The following is a 19347-nucleotide window of genomic DNA, read 5'->3' on the forward strand; positions in this document are numbered from 1 at the left end:
CAGACCCGCCCTCAGTATTCCTGCCTCAAGCCTTGGAGCATTTCTCTGTGATCTGCCTCCCCCAGCTGACAGGAGCATCCTGGGGGCTAGGGTCGGTCTCCCCCATCAAACTGAGGGCTAAGAGAAATGGCTTTGTCTCTCCTATCAGACTGGAAGCCCCTTGAGGGTGGTGATCGACCCAGGCACTGGGACATCTGAGGTGCAGATATCTGGGAACAATTAAAGGAGAACTTATATGACACAGGCAAATGAAAAATATTTTAATTCATGTCTACTATAGGAGGAGGGAACTGGGTAGATTTAGAGGAGGCAGAAATCTTGGAAGACTTCCTGAGGGTAAGAGCCTGGGAATTGCAGAGTGGGGCCAGGGGTTGGGGAGGATGCTGTCCCACCTCTGTCTCCTTTCCCCATCACCAGGCATGAGGCAAGGCCCTCTATATTCATCTCCTCACCCTGGCCCAATCTCTCTTGAGAGTTGAGGGCAAGGAGCCCAGGAACCCAGGAAGATAGGGTGTTGGGCCTTATGTGAAATCTTGTACAGACTTGATGGAAAAGAGCAGGGCCAGGATCCCAGGGTGACGAGATCATATCCAATGCCAAGATCACAGGTCATAATTCCAAACTTACATGTTATTAATCAACAAAGGGTCACTATTCACTTGACAAATATTCAGTGAGAGTCAGCTCTGAGCCAGGCAGGCACTAAAGAGGGTTTTGTTTTATTTCCTGAAGAGAGTTCTTGCACTGATAGAATGTGAAGCTCCCACACTGGAGTGTAACCTGTGTGTCCCCTGTTTACCCAGTGCTGGCAGGAAATCCAGCCTTTCCCAGGGTTTTCCCTCCAATAATCACCCCAAGAATCTCTGGGTGCTTTCATGTGACTCCAGATGTCCTCTGGGCAGCATAGGACAGTTTCCTGGATCAATGGCCCTTCTTTAGTCTTCCTTCCCCTAGAGTGGCAGTGGGGAATTATGCTCCAACACCCCCACACACACATGGCATCAATGACACTCCCAGCTTCCCTGAGCCTGTGTCCTCGAAGCTGCTGTTCAAGGAAAACCCTCACCTTCCCCTCCACTGTCCATCTCTCCCCAGCCTGGAAGGAGATTCTCCCACCTCTTTTTTGGATTCTTGAAGGAGGGAGAGGTTAGAACTTCTGGAATGAATCTGTCCACCATCCCCCTAACACACAGACTGAGGAAGGGGTAGGCTGGGTGGCAGCGGGGGTGTATCCAGCCATAACCTCAGACTTTCTCCAGCTGCTCTTCCTTCCCAGGTCTCAGCCCAGATACTGAGGCCAGAGCATATGCCAAACTAATCTGTGTCTCAGTAAATGCCCTCAGAGACCCATTTGTTTATTCTGGAAGCAGACTCCCCTGAGCTTCAGTGCTCTTTCCTCTCTCGCCCTCATTTCCCCAATTCTGCCCTGCCCCAGACTCTGAATCCCAACTGAGCTGGCTTAACATTATTTCCCAGGAGGACTCTCTGGCCCTGGAAATCAAGTGCTATGGTCAGACTCTGAGCCTCTCTGAGTCTTACGAAGCCTGCAGAACATGGAGGCCCTCAGGAGGTGTCCTCATCCTGGTATATACACTGTGGAACTCTACATACCACGGCTCCTGCTTATCCAAAGTGCCTTGTCACTCACACGATTGTTTTGAGCAAGCAGCTAGACCAGGAAATGACAAGTCGATGCACTGAGCATCAGTCTTTTAAGTCTTTATAAAATAGCATAAATATCTAACCTCTGGGAAGGAAACATAGGCACTAGAGAAACAGGGGTTTATGGACAAAAATGGAATTTGCATACAACTTCCCAGAGAAGCAGCCTTGGTCTGCGTGTGTCCGTAGGACACTGAGCTCAGGGGTAGCCTGAAGCAGCCCAAAGACCCAGAGTCCTCCTCTTGAGGACACAGTGGGGTGGGGGGGTTATTCATTGAGCCAGGCTCCGAGTTGTTGCCAGGGAGAAGGAAGGAAAGCCAAGTCCCTGCCTTCTGGGACCTCAAAATCTAAAGACATAAATAATAGGGCAGAAAAGGGGATGAGGTCACACGCTAAAAAAAAAAAAAAATTAACCAGTGAACTTTTTACAATCTGCCCAATAAGCTTTAGTTCCATTAACCTATTTGAGTTTCCCAGGAATAGGCAAGCCTTGAACAGCAGCTAGGAGGATCACTTTTGTCATCAGACGAAAACTGAGGTTCGGAGAGGAAGTGATTCGTTCTAGTTCTCACCGGGGCAAGTCTAGGGTTACTGGGCATAATAATAAAGCTGCCTGAGGGCTGGGGACCGTTTGAGTTCCGGTCTCATTCACAGCGCTTACTAGAGTGACTGGACATTACAACAATAAAAACAATCATTATAGTAGTAAATTTTTAAAACAAGTGCTCATTCAGTAAGAGTTTGCTGTATTATGACCCGAGAGGGGGAAGTGACGTGGGAGGAGGCGGAGAAGGTATGTGTCGGCCTTTCCCACGTCTTCCAGGACCAGAGCGCTGCTTCCTCTCTCCTGGTCCTGGTCTCTTCTAGCCCCTCCCAGAGCCTCCGTTAGGGGTGGGAAAAGATGTGCCATAGGTCACTGAGGACACCATCCGATCTCTCACTGGCCGAGGCCGAAAAAAAGATAGTTTTCCCATTCGCTAGCGGGCAAACCCCCAAAAGCCCATTGGCTGCGTCGTCCGCGGGCCTCCGTCGGCTCTGGGGGCGGGCCGAGGCGGCCGGAGGAGGGAGCGCGCCGGGGGCTCGCGGTTGCCCCGGTTACGCCCAGGCACGTGTGCAGTCCCGGGAGCGGCTCCGGGAAGCTGCCCAGCGCGCGCAGCCGGAGGAAGCGCAGCCCGGTCCGCTGGGGTCGGGCCCGGCTGGGCCATGGAGCCGTTACCTGAGCCCGTGTCCCTGCCCCAGCCCGTGCCCCGCTGTTTTCTGCTTTTTCCCCTGTTATTACTGCTGCTGCTGCTACTGCCGGCCCCAGAGCTGGGCCCGAGGCAGGCCCGAGCAGATGAGACCGACTGGGTTCGGCTGCCCAGCAAATGCGAAGGTGAGGGGGCGGGGCCCACGAGGAGTATGCTGCTGGGGGGCGGGGCTTGCGGAGAATAGGGGTGCAAGGTCCTGGGCTCTGGAAAGAGTCTCCGCTCCTCGAACCTTCTGTGTGCCTGGCGCTGTTCTGGACGCTGGGGACGGGGCGGGCGAGAGATCAGGTCTCGTTGCACCTGGAGCTCAGAAATCGGTGGAAACAACCAATTATAATCGGGGTAGTAGATGCCGTGATAGAGGAGGTACAGGGCTTTGGGGGCTGGGTAAGGAGCATTTAATCTAGCCTAGGGCTGGGGAAAAGGCTTCGTCCAGGAAGCGCAAAGAGTGATTAGGAGTTAGACGGGTGAAGAAAAGTGAAAAGAGAGGGCCCCACCCAGGAAGCCACAGATGCAGAGGCCTACAAGCAAAGGATAAGTTTGAGGAACTGAAAAGAGCCATGTGGCTGGTCTTGGGGGAAGAAGAGCTTGAGACTCTCCCCTTGTGCCCTCACCCAACCTATTTTGTGTAATTAGAGTCTCCCCCGCTGGCTGTGGGCCCCTTGAGGGCAGGGACCTTGGCTCGGATATTTATTCACACTGTGCTTGGTAGGCACCCAATGAATATACTTGGAATAAGTATGAATAAACGGGGGCGCGGGGCGCTGTGGGTGTGGGTGGAGGAAGGAGGAGGGTCCGAGACCCATCATTTTGGGGGAAGAATGGAACCTGGGGGAGCTTGGTGAGGGAGGAAGATTTTAGGAATGTGGGACAAGAGTGAATCCCAAAGACATGGGGTGGAGATGTGGAACTTCAGAGAGAGAAGAGAGCACCAGCACACAAAGCGGCCATCCAGGACTGCCGACGGCCTCCCTTTTTTTCCCTCCCCTCCATTTTTTGGTTTCCTCCTCAGACCTTTACAGCCTCTTCTTCCTTCTCACCTCCCTAACCCCAGCCTCCCACCCCTGAAAGTTGGCTATAAATCTATTGCATCCAAATTCGAAGCCTACGGCTGGCCAGATGTTCCCTAAGCTGTGGGAAGTGGGGGTGGCCCAGGATGCATAATCCTTTCATCTGAGAGATTAGAGGTGAGATACTTCCGAGAGGAGCTGACTTCACTGGTGGGCCTTCCGATATGGGTTCTAGCCTGTACTTTACCCCACTCCCTTGAATAGACAGTCAGAGGGTTTGGATGCCTTCCTGTCACTCTTCCTCTAGTCATAACCAATAGCCTTTGAGGGTTTCACTTCCCCTTCTCATTTTCTATCGTATTCTGATACCACAGAGCCCTTACTGTTTCTCTTATTATTCTCATAGCCTAAGAAACTCACATTTCTTTTCCTTAAGAGACTCAAAGAAGCATAGAGCTGTCAAAGATCTTGAGATCATTCTAGTCTGACCTGATGTTGCAGGTAACTGATAAAGAATAATTTAAAAGGGACTTTCAGTCGCAGGATGGCTTGGCAAACTCCAGCCCTTAAGTTCCTCTTAGTAGTGTATTTACATTTATTTATCACTGTTATAACTTTATTATTAATGCTGACTGGCCCACAAAGTCTGCCTCCTGGCTCAGTAGTCTGAGTGGAACAGGCTTTGGCCCCGAGGGAGGAGAACCTGCCCAGAAAAAAGCAGGTAGATGTCCATGAGGATCTGAGGTCTGTGCTACGGATCTCCTCCAAGTCTGGTTCTGGGTGGAATCCCCAGAGGGGGCTTGACAAGGTAAGGTTTGGAAGAGTTGGGAAGCGAGGTTATGGTTGATGGGTTCCAGCCCTGTAGGGCCTAGAACACTGTGGGAGAGGAGGGCGTGGGAGAGGAGGGCACGGGAGCCAGAGAAATGATGAGCTTGCACAGAGGGCAGGATAGAGGAGGGGAGGGAGCCCAGATGGTCCTGGATGGAGAGCCAGGGAGGTGAGACACCCTCAGTTCACTGCAGACTCTGAGATCACTGGCTTATATCTTGGAATTTTCATGTGTTCCAAGTTCTCCAAGCCACGTATTAATGGGTATGTTTTAAAGTTCCACCAAGCAAGCCTGCAGGGGATTGATTTGTTTTGGTGGTAAGTTGGTTTTCTACCTAACTCTGCTGTTGGTGTTATAAAAACGCTGATGGCATTTAGGCTGCAGACCATATTTCATTGGGAGACATCAGAAGCTGCCTTGACCACACATTTTCTCTGAGCAATGTTTATCAAGTACCCAACACACAAAGTCCCAGACTAGAGGAATAAAGAAAAAATCCAGTACATAATCCTAATACTGAGCACCCTTGTGGTCTAATTGGAGAGACACATGAGATGACCACGGCCCTTAGTGAGAGCATAGATCCTGCAGAGTCCCAGAATGAAATCAAGAGCAGGTGGGATTCATCCAGAAGCGCTTCCTGGGGGAGGAGGCTTTGAGGGTGAGGTTGGGAGAATGGGCAGACAAGCCCCAAAGCCCCTAGAGGGCATCAAGCACTTTCCTAAGGCCTCGGGCACTTCACACTTCCAGTGCTAACGCTCCTTATGCAATGGTAATTATTTGTTTAACTACTTTCCGCTCCTTTGGACCGAGTATCTGGAAGGGAGGGACCTTGTTTTCATCTCTGTATCCCCAGGCAGTGCCTGACACATAGGAGTTGCTTAATAACTGTTTGAGGAAGAGTAAGTGGAAATGAGAAAATGAATGTACAAAAAACAGAAGAAACAGGCCTCTGGGGGAGGAGGGAGCAAATTAACTTGGTAGGAATAGAGAGCTGGTGTTGGAACAACATGTGAAAAAAAGTAATAAAATAGCCGTAAAAGACATTTGGGGGACAACTGGAGAGAAGTTTGAGTGTGGACTGAGCATTAGATGATACTGGAATTATTGCTAATTTTCCGAGGATTGTAATTGTTTTATGGCTAGGGAGGAGAAGGTCCTTGTTCTCAGGAGACGGGTGATGACTTATTTAGGAGTGAAGATCATGATGTCCGCAACTTACTTTCAAAATGGTTTAGCAAAAACAACGTGTGTATTGTTGAGATCTATTATTATCACATTGTTTCATATTATACATTGGAGGGAGAGTGTGGTAAATCATTAATGAGTGGAAGGTATATAGTTATTCATTGTACTCCTTCAGCTTCTCTATATGTTTGAAATTTTGAAAGTACAATAAACGATTGAAATGAAGTCGATAGGACAAGGGCCAAGACTGGACTTGGGGCAGTGGATTTTGGAGCCAAGTTTCCTTCACTCAGTGAACTCCATTTGGTGGTCTGGTGCTAACTCCTTCTCTGCTCCAAGCATTGACTCGACCCAGTCTAGGAGAGGCATCCACTTGGGTCTGTTTTGCTGGGAGCCAGCTCCCGTCAAAGACTCGGATGCACTCAGTAGGCTGTGCTGTGTATCCCTCCCATAGTGTGTAAATATGTTGCTGTGGAGCTGAAGTCAGCCTTTGAGGAAACCGGCAAGACCAAGGAGGTGATTGACACGGGCTACGGCATCCTGGACCGCAAGGCCTCCGGAGTCAAATACACCAAGTCGTAAGCGAACAGGGGACCCACTGGCCTGGCCTGCTTTGTTCCTTGGGGTTTCAGTGGCTTGAAGTTTCCTTCTCCCTTCCCATGGGAAGGCAGTTCTAACTGAGACCTGAGTTTGCCCACTGGTTCTCCCCACAACTGACTGTGTGGGCTTCATAAATCCCTGCACTCTTCTGGGCTTCAGATTCCTCATCTGTAAAAGCAAGACTGTTGGACCTTCTCAGTGATCCCTAGACTCTTGGATTTCATGGACCAATGTTTAAAAATATAGGATTGCCTAAAACTTTTAATTTTGTCAGATATAAATATTAAAAACAAACCAAAAAACACTTCCATCAACTATGATCATCCTTTCAAAATGAAATGATAGCTTAACATCAAATTTTAACACATTTTGCTTTATTAAAAAAAAAACTACTGAATCATTTAGCTTTATTAAAAAAAATTCCTTCCCATAGAGCTGTTAAAATTGTCTCTCTGGTCTGTGTTCCAGCATTTCAGAGCCCCCAGACCAGATGACCTATCTTCCTTCCAGCCCTGACTTCCCGTTGGTGAGATGCGCAGGCGCTGGGGTAGCAGGGCTGGAGGGACGGACCACTAACTCACTGGGGCGAGGAGGGGACTCAGGCCCTCTTGTGCTGCTGTCTCGGCAGGGACTTACGGTTAATCGAAGTCACTGAGACCATCTGCAAGCGGCTCCTGGACTACAGCCTGCACAAGGAGAGGACTGGCAGCAACCGGTTTGCCAAGGTTGGGTTTGTGCCTGCCCTTCATCCCCCCTGGGGCCAGGCTGCTGGTCTGGGTGCCACTGGAGGATCGTGCCCTCGGAGCTGCCCTCCTCGGCCTCTCCTCGATCTTCATCCATTGCTGTTTGCACCCCTGCCCTCCTGAGTGGCTGACTTTCCAGTGTCAGTGAGCACATTCCTGATGGCCTGGGCCTGCCCATCGGGTCCTGCCTCAGCCTCAGGCAGAGATGCTCCCGGGTGGGAGTCCCCGTGGGGACCTAAGCACTTGCACAGGGAGAACTCAGGATATACAGAGTTGTAGGGGTTTAGAGGAGATGTCAGGAGACTCTTGGGAGGTGGGTAGTGACTACCCGGTCATTCCTTTGGGCCCACAGGGCCCCTCCCTGGACCTCCATCATGGTGCCTTTATGACATTTAATGCACTTACTGTGTTCACGAATGCTTCTCTCCCTGGAAAAGGAGCTTTCTTGCAACAAGACTCATATTTCTTTGTCTCCGCATCTTCCGTGCCTGGTAAGAGAGCCGTCTCCCACGTTTCTCTGCCTAAGTACCCTTCTAGCAAAGGAGCTCCATCAGAAACCTCTGGGACACCCAGAGGAATAGTCTCAAGCCACAAAAGTCTTGGGTTTTCTTAATTTTATACTAATGTTGTACTCAGTAATAAATCTATGTTTACTTTCATGTAAAAATGTTCAAAGTTATTTTCCATAGCAAAAAATAAAAAATAAAATAAAATAAAATAAAATAAAATAAAATAAAATAAAATAAAATAAAATAAAATAAAACAAAACCGAACCAACCTAACCATTCACCAGTAGGGGAGTGGTTAAATAAATTAATATGGCCATTCAGTGGACTATTATACAACTGTGAAGCCAAGAACAAGGTAGCTATTTGTGAATGGAACTAAAACCATCTCCAAAATATATTATTAAGCCATTTAAAAGTCAAGGTGCAGAATAATCTGTATAATTTATACTGCTGCTTTGCAAAAAGCGGGGGTGGAGGCGAGGAGGATATATTTGTGTGTGCGTGCATGCATTATCTCCAGAAAGACAGAGGAAATAGACTGTATGTTGTCTCTGGGGAGGAGACCTAGGGAGCTGGCAGAAGTATTTTTACAGAACCAAGAGTCCTGCCTGCCTTGCCTGTGCCATCTTCCTACCAAGGAAAGACACAAGCCGGGGGAAGAACCTGAAGCAGGGGTGGGTGTGGGGGAGTGAGTGTGCCCACCACAGGGAGGGGAGAGAGCAGGACACACTAATTTCCTGGAAAAGGAGTTTGGTTCAAAGGGCCTGAGGGTGACAACAGAGCTTTTTGAAAGGACAGTACGTGTGTAGAGGGATTATGGGACTCTGGCCTAAAAGAGGGGAGAGGAGATCAAGTGTGAGAAGCCATCAGGGGTCTTGATCTTGACTTCGAGCTAGGTCCTTGGGCCTCCAGCAGCACCGGGAGAGGAAAGGTGCCTCTCTCCAGCCTCTCATGTCCGGTCCCCTCTTCCAGGGCATGTCAGAGACCTTTGAAACGCTACACAACCTGGTGCACAAAGGGGTCAAGGTGGTGATGGACATCCCTTACGAGCTGTGGAACGAGACCTCGGCGGAGGTGGCCGACCTCAAGAAGCAGGTATGGGCCCCTCTGCCCTTGGAGGCGGTTGTGCCCCACAGGACTGGGTAGGGGGATGGGTCTGAGGCCGCAGAAGGCTATCAGGAGCCAGGGGACCATGTCAAGTCATTTCATCTCCTCTGGCTTCAGCCTCCTCAGGGGAATCACAGCCACCCCACTGTCCGGCAGTGGGTTGTGAGGCTCGGCCGGGCTCCCCCGGGAGAAGTCAGTGCCAGGGCTTTGCCAGCGTGAGGTGTTGTGATTCACAGTGTGACGTACTGGTGGAGGAGTTCGAGGAGGTGATCGAGGACTGGTACAGGAACCATCAGGAGGAGGACCTGACACAGTTTCTCTGTGCCAACCACGTGCTGAAGGGCAAGGACACCAGTGAGTCTGAGGGCCGTCAGCCTTGGGTTGTATGATCGTATTGTCTGCTCCCCCTCGGGGGAGGTGGGTAGGGAGAGGACGGAAAAGAAATAAGAAATGGGCATCGTAGCATCTCTGTCCTCAGGGAGCTTGATGGGACAGTTGGGAAAGGCCCAGACATCCCCAGTGGCTCTGCCGTCAGTGCTCCTCACCCAGCAGACCAGCTTGTTGAGGGTGTCTGTCCTCTCACTCAGGCTGCCTGGCAGAGCAATGGTCTGGCAAGAAGGGGGACACAGCCGCCTTGGGCGGGAAGAAGTCCAAGAAGAAGAGCAGCAGGGCCAAGGCCTCTGGTGGCGACAGCAGCAAACAGAGGAAGGAGCTGGGTGGCCTCGAGGGAGACCCCAGCCCTGAGGAGGACGAGGGCATCCAGAAGGCATCCCCCCTCACACACAGCCCCCCTGATGAGCTCTGAGCTGAACCCAGCGGCTCCTGCTGACCAAGACCGCTGACCTGGAAGCAGAAGGGTCTGGGCTATGGCTCTGGCCTCAGGCCTCCCTGCCTCGGCTGTGCCTCTTCCTGCTGCAGACAGACTCCAGCCCTGGAAGAACTCAGATCAGCTGCAGCTGGCCCGGGCTGTCCTCTTCCCTCTGCCCACGGAGCGCCCCTCTCCTGACACAGGCTTCAGACAGGACTGCCGAGGACTCAGCATGGACTCGGGTGGGCAGGGTTCGGAGCTGGACCCCAGGACTGCAGCTTGGAGCCTGTCACCCCCTCACTCCTCCCGGCACCAGGAAGCGAGACGGAGACCCCCAGCTCCTCCTCTGCCCACCCTCTTGTGGACAATTTGTGCTCTGCCCGGCCCTCCCCAGGGCTCACAGAGTAAAAACCATTTGGCCTTTTTCGTCCCAATTTCTGAGTCCCCTTCAGCCCCTCAGAGGGGCCCGGAGCCCATTATGGCTCTTCCTGCTCCTCACCTTCCAGCCGTGGGGGATGAGGTTGAGAGGCTGTTCCCATCCTCTCATTACTGAGGCCTAACCGGCTGACTGGGGAACAGCAGGTGTATGGAGGGCGGCGGGGTGTGGGGTGAGGCTGGGCACAGTGCTTGGGCCTGGGACCTGCCCCTCAGCTGCACTTGGCCTACTTGAACCCCCCAGGCTGGGAGGGGCCTCACTCGTGCCCTGGCACCTGGCTGCCCTCATTCCTTCCCTGCATCCCACCTCTCCTCTCTCCCCCAAGGTCTTCCCGTTTGTTGTGTAAAGTGTACACGAGTGACCACACCGGCTCCCGCCCCTGCCCTCCACCTCTGTCTGGCCCTGCCTGTTGGTCTTGAACCTTGTTCCCTGATGACTACACCTGATCACTCTGCACTTCCTAACTGTTGTGCCTGGAGCCTAGAGGGGAGGACAGCCCAGTCCCCCAACAACAGCTGGTTACACCATATTCTCTAGGAGCAGGGGAGGAACGGGAAGGCTGGCCTCTGGGGAGAAGGGGTGGGAAGCTCAGGCACCTCCCCAGTTTGTCCTGAGGGCAGAGATCAGTGGCGTCAGTAGCAATGGTGATGATGCTAGTGCTTTAACCCTAACAGTGCACTTGGGTGGTAGCTGTTAGCCCCATTTTGTAGAAGGAGAAACTGAGGCTCAAGTCAAGGGATACACCCGAAGCCCTCCTGTTGGTAGTGGTAGACCTGCCCTCAGACTCTGGCTTTGAGCGCCAGTGCATTGTATCCACAGGATCCTGCAGCTGCAGGACCCCTTCCCCACTGACACCTGGCACTGACCACGTGGTTCATATTGAACTGGTTTGGATTCTTACCCTTAAAGCCCCCCCACTAACAAGTCTCTTCTAAAAGGAAAATAGGAAGCAGCTGTTGCTTCTTGGAAGGTGAGAATGGCGGAAGGGGCCGCCACGTCCCCAGGAGCACCCGCGCTGAGGCCAGCAGGTAGGACCAGCACTGCTGAGGGGTCCCAGACTCCAGCTTCCAGACAAGAGACTCTGGGGTCCCTTCAACCTGGGCTCAGTCCCTCTTTCCCTCCCCGAGGTGGGGACACCGAGGCCATAGAGAGTGGGGCAAACTGGGAAGCTGCTTCTCCTCTGGCCTATGAGGCTTAGAACAGGCCCTTGGAGGATGATCCTTTTTGGTCTGGCCCCCACCTCCCCATCTCCAGTGCTGATACCACCCGCTGTTGAAGGGGCCATGGGCAGAGATTCCAGTCCTGGACTTTGTTCTGAACACAGGAGACAACTGGGGTCAGGCATTGGAACCCAGGGCTGTCTAGGGTTTGATGGCCAGTCTGACTCCCTTATCCTATCACTAACCCACAGCACTTCAGTGCCTGGCTTACTTCTGTCCCCAGAGTTTCACTGTCCTTAGAGTAGGATGAGGCAAGACCTATCCCCTTCCTGGGGTGTTGGCCCAGGGGCCAAATCCCAGGCCAAGGACCAGCCCAGAGGGCGGGCAGCTCTGTGACTGTGTTGCTCTTTGACCTGTGGCTGCGTGATGAGCACCCTCTCCCGCCCCCCACAAGGCCAGACATATTGCACACTCACTAGCTCCCCACCTACCCACCCCAGCAGGCAGCTTCTCTCTGGCCCAGTCTGGAAAAGAAAGAAGGCAGGATCTGGCTTCGCCACCACACACAGGCTTCTTTGAACTTGAATATTGCCTCCCACTTTCCCACATCCCTTCCCTCCATGAGGTGAGGGTACTGTCTGGGCTTGAGTGAACCTGACTTCAATCTCCTTATTAGAAACCTGATGAAAATAGGGTTTCCTGCCCTCACCTGGACGTGAGAGTCACTTGGATGCTTGTTAAACATGCTGATGTCTGGGCCCCCCTCAGACTTCCTGGGTGGGAGATCTAGGAGTCCGTGTGGGTCTTAAGATGAGGCCAGGTGGAACCCACTTCACCAGGAAGAATTTGGGTCTTGTGTTCACAGGGGCCAAGGCCTAATGAAGCCACATCTGGTCCTCAGAGACACGAATTGTCAGAACCTCAGAGAGGATCTCTCTCCCTGTTGGAGACATGCATCACCCAGAACCACAAAGGTCGATGGGCAAACCTCGAGGTCAGTTTGTCAGTTTGTTCCAGTTCAGTGATAAGTCTCAGGTGCCGGGGCTCTGTAGTCTCAGAAGTGGCTGCATTGGGACCTCTCTGTATTTGTTTTAAGAGATAGCCCCTAGGAGTCTGGCTCCTCCCTTTATTTCCAAGTTCCTGGGCGGTATTAATGTGCAGCATCTTTTTGCAAGTTAGAAAGTGGTGCTCTTCACACCTTTGACTCCCATCTGTCAGAAAGTTACTTTAATAAAAGTTTTGTTAGAGTAAGACACCTGACTGCCAGAATTCCTGCCAGAAAATGATAACAAATATACAAGCTCATGAGTTTTGCAATTTGCATTGAAGCCCCTTAAATATGGAGAATTTGTGCAGTGCACAACCTGTCCACATGTTCACAGCTGCCTTAAATCACTTTAGGTCACAAGTACGAACAAAATTCCTCTCATTTTTTGATCTTGAAAGAAAAGCACATGTTTTCGTGACAGATGCATGGTCCACACCTAACTGGTTTATGGAAGGACTCTGTACTAATCCTAGCAGCAGAGACAGCTGAATCCCTCTTGAACATCCCCTGATGCCCTAGTTTGCGCTATAAGGAGTTTAATAATAATAATAGTAGTCACTTTTTTGAGTGTGTGTTACTATGTGGCAAGCACAGCTCTACATGGTTTTACATAGTTTACTCACTTAATATTTAATGATCTTCACAAGGCCATGGATTCAAAGTAAAATACAGGAAAGTCCACATAGGTGTACAGCTCAGTTAATTTTTACAATCTGAACACCGAAGTCACCAGCACACACATGATACATTGTTACCATCACCCAGAATCCCCCACTCCCTACACACACGCTCTACAAAAAGAACGGGGATTTTTGTCTGTTTTGTTCACTGCAGTATCCCCAGCACTCAGAGTTGCCACTTAATAACTATCTGTTGAATGAACAGAGCACAGAAAGGTTAAATAACTTACCCAAGGTCACACATTTAGGAAGTGGCCCAACCAGGTTGCGAGTCCCAGTGGAATGGCTTCAGTGCCCTGGGGCATAACCCCAATGCTGTAGAACCCTGCAGCCACAGCCAGTTGGCTCAGACCATCTTTCCTCCACGTGGCTCTCTTCTAGAAGGCACGCTAATCTATTTATGTCTTCAGAGTTCCATGTTGGACGTGCAGTTGGGAGCGAGTTAACCTTCAAGTCTTTCTCCCTTTTCACTTTACAGTTGTGGATAGTTTAAAAGCAGCTGACCCTGACACTGCCCTCTAGGGCTGGCTTCTCTTCACAATTTCTTTAAGAGGAATCCAGTTTTCTTCATTCTTTCTTTAAAAGTGTACCGTCCACTTATTAAGGTTGTACTGGCCAACAGAACTTAAACTCTCACCAAGATGATTGTGATTCTCTACAGGGAGGTGTTGCACATTGACAGGGAGAAGTGGGCTGACCCCATCACCAGCTCCAGGGTGGCGACATCTATCCTCATCACTTCTCTAAAATAGAAAAGGTTCTCAATCCAAAAAAAACAAGACACTCAAAAAGCCAGATGTTATTTTGTTAGGAATTATACTCACCAAAGTGGTCTTGCTATTTTATTCTTCATCTCATCAAGATGTGAAGCCATCTGCTAAATCACCTGTTTCAATGAGTGGTCCTGGCTTCCATTCCCAGCACCTCCATAAAAAGAAAGAAACCTAATTACCGACCCTGCCGCAAGAAAAAAAAAAATCAACAAAGTATGAAATGGTCAAAGAGAACCTCTTTTCCACACATTGGTGGACTTCTCATAGATGCACTAAGCTTAATGGTAATGTCGCCACCACTAATTTGTGTTACAACCACCAATTTAGGAACCACTTTTACACTCACTTGATGGGACTTTATTAAAGCAGATTAAGTCTTTCACGGTATATTGAGAGGCCAAAAAAGGATCCATTGTGATAAATCTGCTAGCAGAGTCCATGCTGGTGGGCGGCTTCCCACCCCACCCACAGCGTCCCAGTGTTCAACAGCAGAGAAGAGTTTTTCCTAAGGGCTTGGACTAGAGTTTGGAAATGGGCATACCTCCTCTGAACAATGAATTTCTACCTGTTCTGAATTAAAACAAAAACAGCCAGGATGTCTGCCGTTTGTAGTCACTATACATATACATAATTCACAATTTTAAGATTTTAATGTGTCCTCAAACAGGAATAGCCTTGGAGTTTGTCAGGTTGCAGCCGTATTTCCAACCTAGAATCTTTTTTGCAAATATACATTTGGGGATGCAGAATTTAGTCTTTTCGGCCAATTACAAATAATAAGCATTGCATATTAAAAATACCACCAATCCTTGTTTTCAGCTAAGTGAAAGTATAAATTGATATGTATTCTGTGACCTTCCCTTCCATGGCCCAGGACCTCAGATTTGGGTTGTCTAAAATTCACAGGGACTAATCAAGTAAAACAAAAGGCAGTTTTGATATATTTCAGTGGACAAAGAATGTGGACAATTTAGAGATGAAGGACTGCAATTACTTGGTACATTTTGGTAGTAATTAAAGAAGATTACAACAATTAGATACAATTTTCTACCCATTGAAATATCAATGAATAATATCTTCATATAGAGAAGAGTTGAAACAAACATTTGTTTTGGGTGACAGCATCAATTAACAGAAAAATTCCATTTGGAGAATGATTTCATCATAATTATCCACATGTTCACTCTCTTGAAAAATCGTGGGAGCATTTTAAATGTTCAGAGCTTGGGGAATGATTAAACAAGTCGCAGCACATCCACTCAGTGTAGCCAAAAAATGGTTTACGCCAAGTAATTTATGACCAAGAGAAGAAAACATGGTTTTGAGAGTTAAAAGTGGAAAAAGAAAGAAAAAGTTGTCTGAAATTGCATGTGTACTGTGATCTCAACTTTTAAAAAATGCTTCTGGATGAGAAAGAAATCAAATAATTATTAACTTCAGAACAAAAATCTTGTCTTTGAAATGGAAAGTGCATTTAGAAGCTATTCACAACTTATATGAGTTTTTAAAAATCCAAATTTGCCATCAGCATTCATATTATTTTAAAAAATCATATTATAAACTCCCCAGTATAGTGTCTTTCTAAGCCTGTTGCCAAAGACCTGTCTGTGGGGTCAGTGTGAGCACGAGACTCCATTACTTGGACATGGCCCATTCAAGACTGTCTCTGTGCCAAAAATAGAAAGGTGAGAATGATTATATATCTTTGGGATTCCTCCAGCTCCAGGATTCTATAGGTCGTAAAAGGATGAGGGGAGGGGAGGTTTCTTTGTTCCAGACTCCATAACTGGCCCTTTCTGAAGCCAGAAGAACAAAGACAGGTGAGGAAGGCTGTTCTTGCTGTCTGGGGCTTCCCTGGGTGGCAGCATCTTCCTGAATCCACTTCAGTCCAGGGTCTTGTCCCAGGAAGAGACCTTATGCTTTGAGGAGGAAGGGTAGATGTATACTAACCAAATGAAATGACCAATTTATAAAGCAACAATGAGCAATATAATAGCAAGAGCACCAAGCACTCCCACCCCAACCCTGGACTTCCTACGCTGTGGCCACCTCCGTGGAAAGCAGTGGGTCTTTAGAAGGGTGCTTGGTTGGAGAGGAGTTGGAACCAGACTCCATCTCAGGTGGCTCACAGAAAACCTGAAGCATCACCTCCACGACAGAAGAGCACTTGACCCCCGGGGAGAGGGATGATCCCTTGGGAACTGCTCCTGGACTTGGAAAACCAGGCCAGCATTTTCCCCAGACACTCCTCATTCTTCCCTTCCCTGGCTGGCTAGGCTCTCCTTCAGCTGGACTTTTTTCCACTGTGGACGTTTCAGCCATGGGCGCTCATCTCTGTGGACTGTGAAGTTTCTTTCCAGCTTGGGACAGGGGATGGAGCGGGCCATCTCACAGCTCCTTCTTCTCCTGGCCCCTCCCGTGTCCTCCTGCGCATGGGTTAAGTAGATAGGGGCCTGGGAGGGTCCTTTCCCGCCATAGGATCGTCCAGAGGTCGGATCTTAAGGAAGGCGAGAAGGACTCGTCCAGGATTGCCAAGCAGCGCCCTCCCCGCGGCCCTGGGCCCAGAGCCCAGCAGGGGCGTGCCCCCGCGCTCACCTGCCATTGGGCAGGTGGGGCCGCCGGCGCTCCGCCAGGGGCCGTGTTATAAATGCCGAGCGGGCGGCGGCGGCGGAACAAGGCTCGTCGCAGGATGGTGGACAGCGTGTACCGGACCCGCTCCCTGGGGGTGGCGGCTGAAGGGCTCCCGGACCAGTATGCGGACGGAGAGGCAGCACGCGTGTGGCAGCTCTACATCGGGGACACTCGCAGCCGCACTGCCGAGTACAAGGCCTGGCTGCTCGGGCTGCTGCGCCAGCACGGCTGTCAGCGGGTGCTCGACGTAGCCTGCGGCACCGGGTGAGTCGGGGCAGGGGACAGCGGGACCCGGGGTAGCAGGCGGCCGGGGCAGGCCGGGGGTTAGCGAGGGCCGGGGAAACCGGGGGCTGGCGGTGGATGGTGGGGAGACAAGACCGGCTCGGCCCAGGCTGCCGGATCGCGGGACCACGCAGGCACGTCGGGGCAGCCTCCTCTGCCGACCCGGAGCCGGGCCGGGGCGCGACGCCAGGGCCTGAAAAAAGTGCCCAGGCAGAACGGGCAGGGCGAGGCTGACGGCAGGAAGAGCGCGAGGAGACCCAGGGAGGGAGCAAGGGTGTGGGCACAGCGGATTCGCCTGGGGGGCGGCGCAAGGACCAGGCTTTGAGGTCAGATTTCCGCTCCTCTCATTCCTCGCGTGATGGCCTTGGGCAGCATTAACAGTTAACACTTGTTCAACGTTTGCCCCGCCAAAGCCCTGTGCCGGGTGCTCTTGATTACATCAGTTTTTAAAATCCTCACAAAACCCAATTGAGGTAAGTAGTGATACCCGTTTACAGTTGTAAAACTTTGGCCTCGGAGAGGTAAAGGTGGAGAGGAGGTGCAGACCCAGGCTGGTTAGGGTCTGACCTGTGCTCTAAACCACCGTGCTACATGCCCTCCTGTGCTCAAGTGAATTTCCAGGAGCCTCAGTTTGTCCCCTTCCCCAAATGGGGATAACACCATCTACCTCCACGTATTGCCATGAGGATTAATGCACATTTCTAGTATGCTTGGCTTGGAATAGATGCTAAAATATAAAAGTTGCCACTCAGTGATAGATTTACCAGGTCATTTGAGGTCAGTGGAGAGAGCCTGGGAACAGGAAGCAGAGAAATGGACTCTGAAGAGCTGAGGAGATGGAAGTGTCCAGCACAGGGCCTCCTCCTTGCCTTCCCAGGCCCTTCTGACTGTCCCTCTCGGCCTCTCCCTGCCTCTCCCTGCCTCTCCTTCCGGGTGCTGCCCAGGGTGGACTCCATCATGCTGGTGGAAGAGGGCTTCAATGTGACAAGCGTGGATGCCAGTGACAAGATGCTGAAGTATGCGCTTAAAGAGCGCTGGAACCGGCGGCACGAGCCCTCCTTCGACAAGTGGGGTAAATGTGTCCAGTCAGGCCCCCTCAGCCCAGCCCCCAAGGACACAGTTCTCTCTGCCCTGGGATCCCTTAGCTCCTGTGGTGGGGTGTTTTGTTCTTCTCAAGGAAGACAGTAAAATTACTGTCATTTCCCTGAAATGGGAGGCTTAGGCACCAGAATGAGGTATCTAGTATGAGGAGCTAGTTTTAATTATGTGTAGTGTCTTGTCCCCCTCTCCCCGAGTAAAAACCCATAAGCACAGAACCCTCCTTCCCATGGTAACCATGGCTTCCTCCTCCTTGGACCCCTGTTCCTCTTCACCCATCTTGTTCATAATGATCCACTCCCCCAGACTGGATGTGTGTGTCTTGAAGGGGAAATTGAGGCAGGACTGCACTTGGTGGTAGAGGGTACTGCTGGTACCTGATCCCTCTTCACCTTCCTGGCTCCTAGTCATTGAAGAAGCCAACTGGTTGACTCTGGACAAAGATGTGCCTCAGCCACCAGGGGGTGGCTTTGATGCTGTCATTTGCCTTGGAAACAGTTTTGCCCACTTGCCAGACTGCAAAGGTGAGAGAGGGTGTGGCCCTGGGCACAGACCCTGCTTTAAACTGTATCCTTTCCAGACCCCTGGGGATGAGAAAGATGGGAGGGAGACTGGTGCTGGGGGCTCTGGGCAGACGTAGCCTCTCTGCCCCTGCCTGGAGTTCAGGGGACCAGAGCGAGCACCGGCTGGCACTGAAGAACATCGCAAGCATGGTGCGATCAGGGGGCGTGCTGGTCATCGATCACCGCAACTATGATCACATCCTCAGCACAGGCTGCGCGCCCCCAGGAAAGAACATCTATTATAAGGTGGGGCCCCTGAGGGAGGGAGGGACCAGAGTGGGAGGTGTGATCCTGGCCCCACGGTAGCTGCAGAAGCTAACGCAGCCTGCTACCACCACCTGCAGAGTGACCTGACCAAGGACATCAGGACATCAGTGCTGACAGTGAACAACAAGGCCCACATGGTGACCCTGGACTACACGGTGCAGGTGCCAGGGACTGGCCAAGACAGTTCTCCTGGCTTGAGGTACCCACTCGGTGAAGCAGGGGTTGGGGGGAAGGGTGCTGAGCCCACCAGTCCTCATGGTTGGTCGGGGGCTCTGTTGCAGTAAGTTCCGGCTCTCCTACTACCCTCACTGTCTGGCATCCTTCACGGAGTTGCTTCAAACAGCCTTCGGGGGCAAGTGTCAGCACAGCATCCTGGGCGACTTCAAGCCTTACAAGCCAGGCCAGGCCTACATTCCCTGCTATTTCATCCACGTGCTCAAGAGGACAGACTGAGCAAGGCCTCAGCTCCCCAGACCACTGCCCAGGAGCTGCCAGGCTCTGTCTGGAGAGGAGGGGACCAGTAACCCTACACTAAACCCAGCCCCCAGTGCAAATCCTGGGGTGGGTGAGGGTAAGGGCAGTCTGCAGCTGGGGAGCAGGGATTTGGGTTCAGACAGATGGAAGGGGGAACAATATAGTCTGTGCCTTTTTCAGACTTTATGTGTTGTGTTTATGTCGTAAGGATCAGGCTTCTGTGGTACCCACCTGC

At 51.2% G+C, this 19347-nt stretch overlaps 2 protein-coding genes across 2 annotated transcripts; both read left to right on the top strand.

The window, feature by feature from the left end:
• Positions 1 to 2690: 2690 nt before the first annotated feature.
• On the top strand, positions 2691 to 10134 carry CNPY3 (canopy FGF signaling regulator 3). Its single transcript, XM_010973760.3, has 6 exons — positions 2691 to 3034; positions 6388 to 6511; positions 7162 to 7258; positions 8758 to 8880; positions 9129 to 9246; positions 9480 to 10134. Exons 1-6 carry the CDS (start codon positions 2866 to 2868, stop codon positions 9695 to 9697), a joined length of 849 nt encoding a protein of 282 aa, XP_010972062.1. The 5' UTR covers positions 2691 to 2865; the 3' UTR covers positions 9698 to 10134.
• Positions 10135 to 15133: 4999 nt separating this feature from the next.
• Positions 15134 to 19293, top strand: GNMT (glycine N-methyltransferase). The gene is made up of 6 exons (XM_074348756.1): positions 15134 to 16692; positions 17655 to 17782; positions 18216 to 18332; positions 18475 to 18617; positions 18716 to 18837; positions 18920 to 19293. Exons 1-6 carry the CDS (start codon positions 16445 to 16447, stop codon positions 19089 to 19091), a joined length of 930 nt encoding a protein of 309 aa, XP_074204857.1. The 5' UTR covers positions 15134 to 16444; the 3' UTR covers positions 19092 to 19293.
• The last annotated feature ends 54 nt before the right edge of the window (positions 19294 to 19347 follow it).

Source organism: Camelus bactrianus, chromosome 20 (genome assembly GCF_048773025.1).
Source record: "Camelus bactrianus isolate YW-2024 breed Bactrian camel chromosome 20, ASM4877302v1, whole genome shotgun sequence".
In the NCBI taxonomy this organism is placed as follows: Eukaryota; Metazoa; Chordata; class Mammalia; order Artiodactyla; family Camelidae; genus Camelus; species Camelus bactrianus.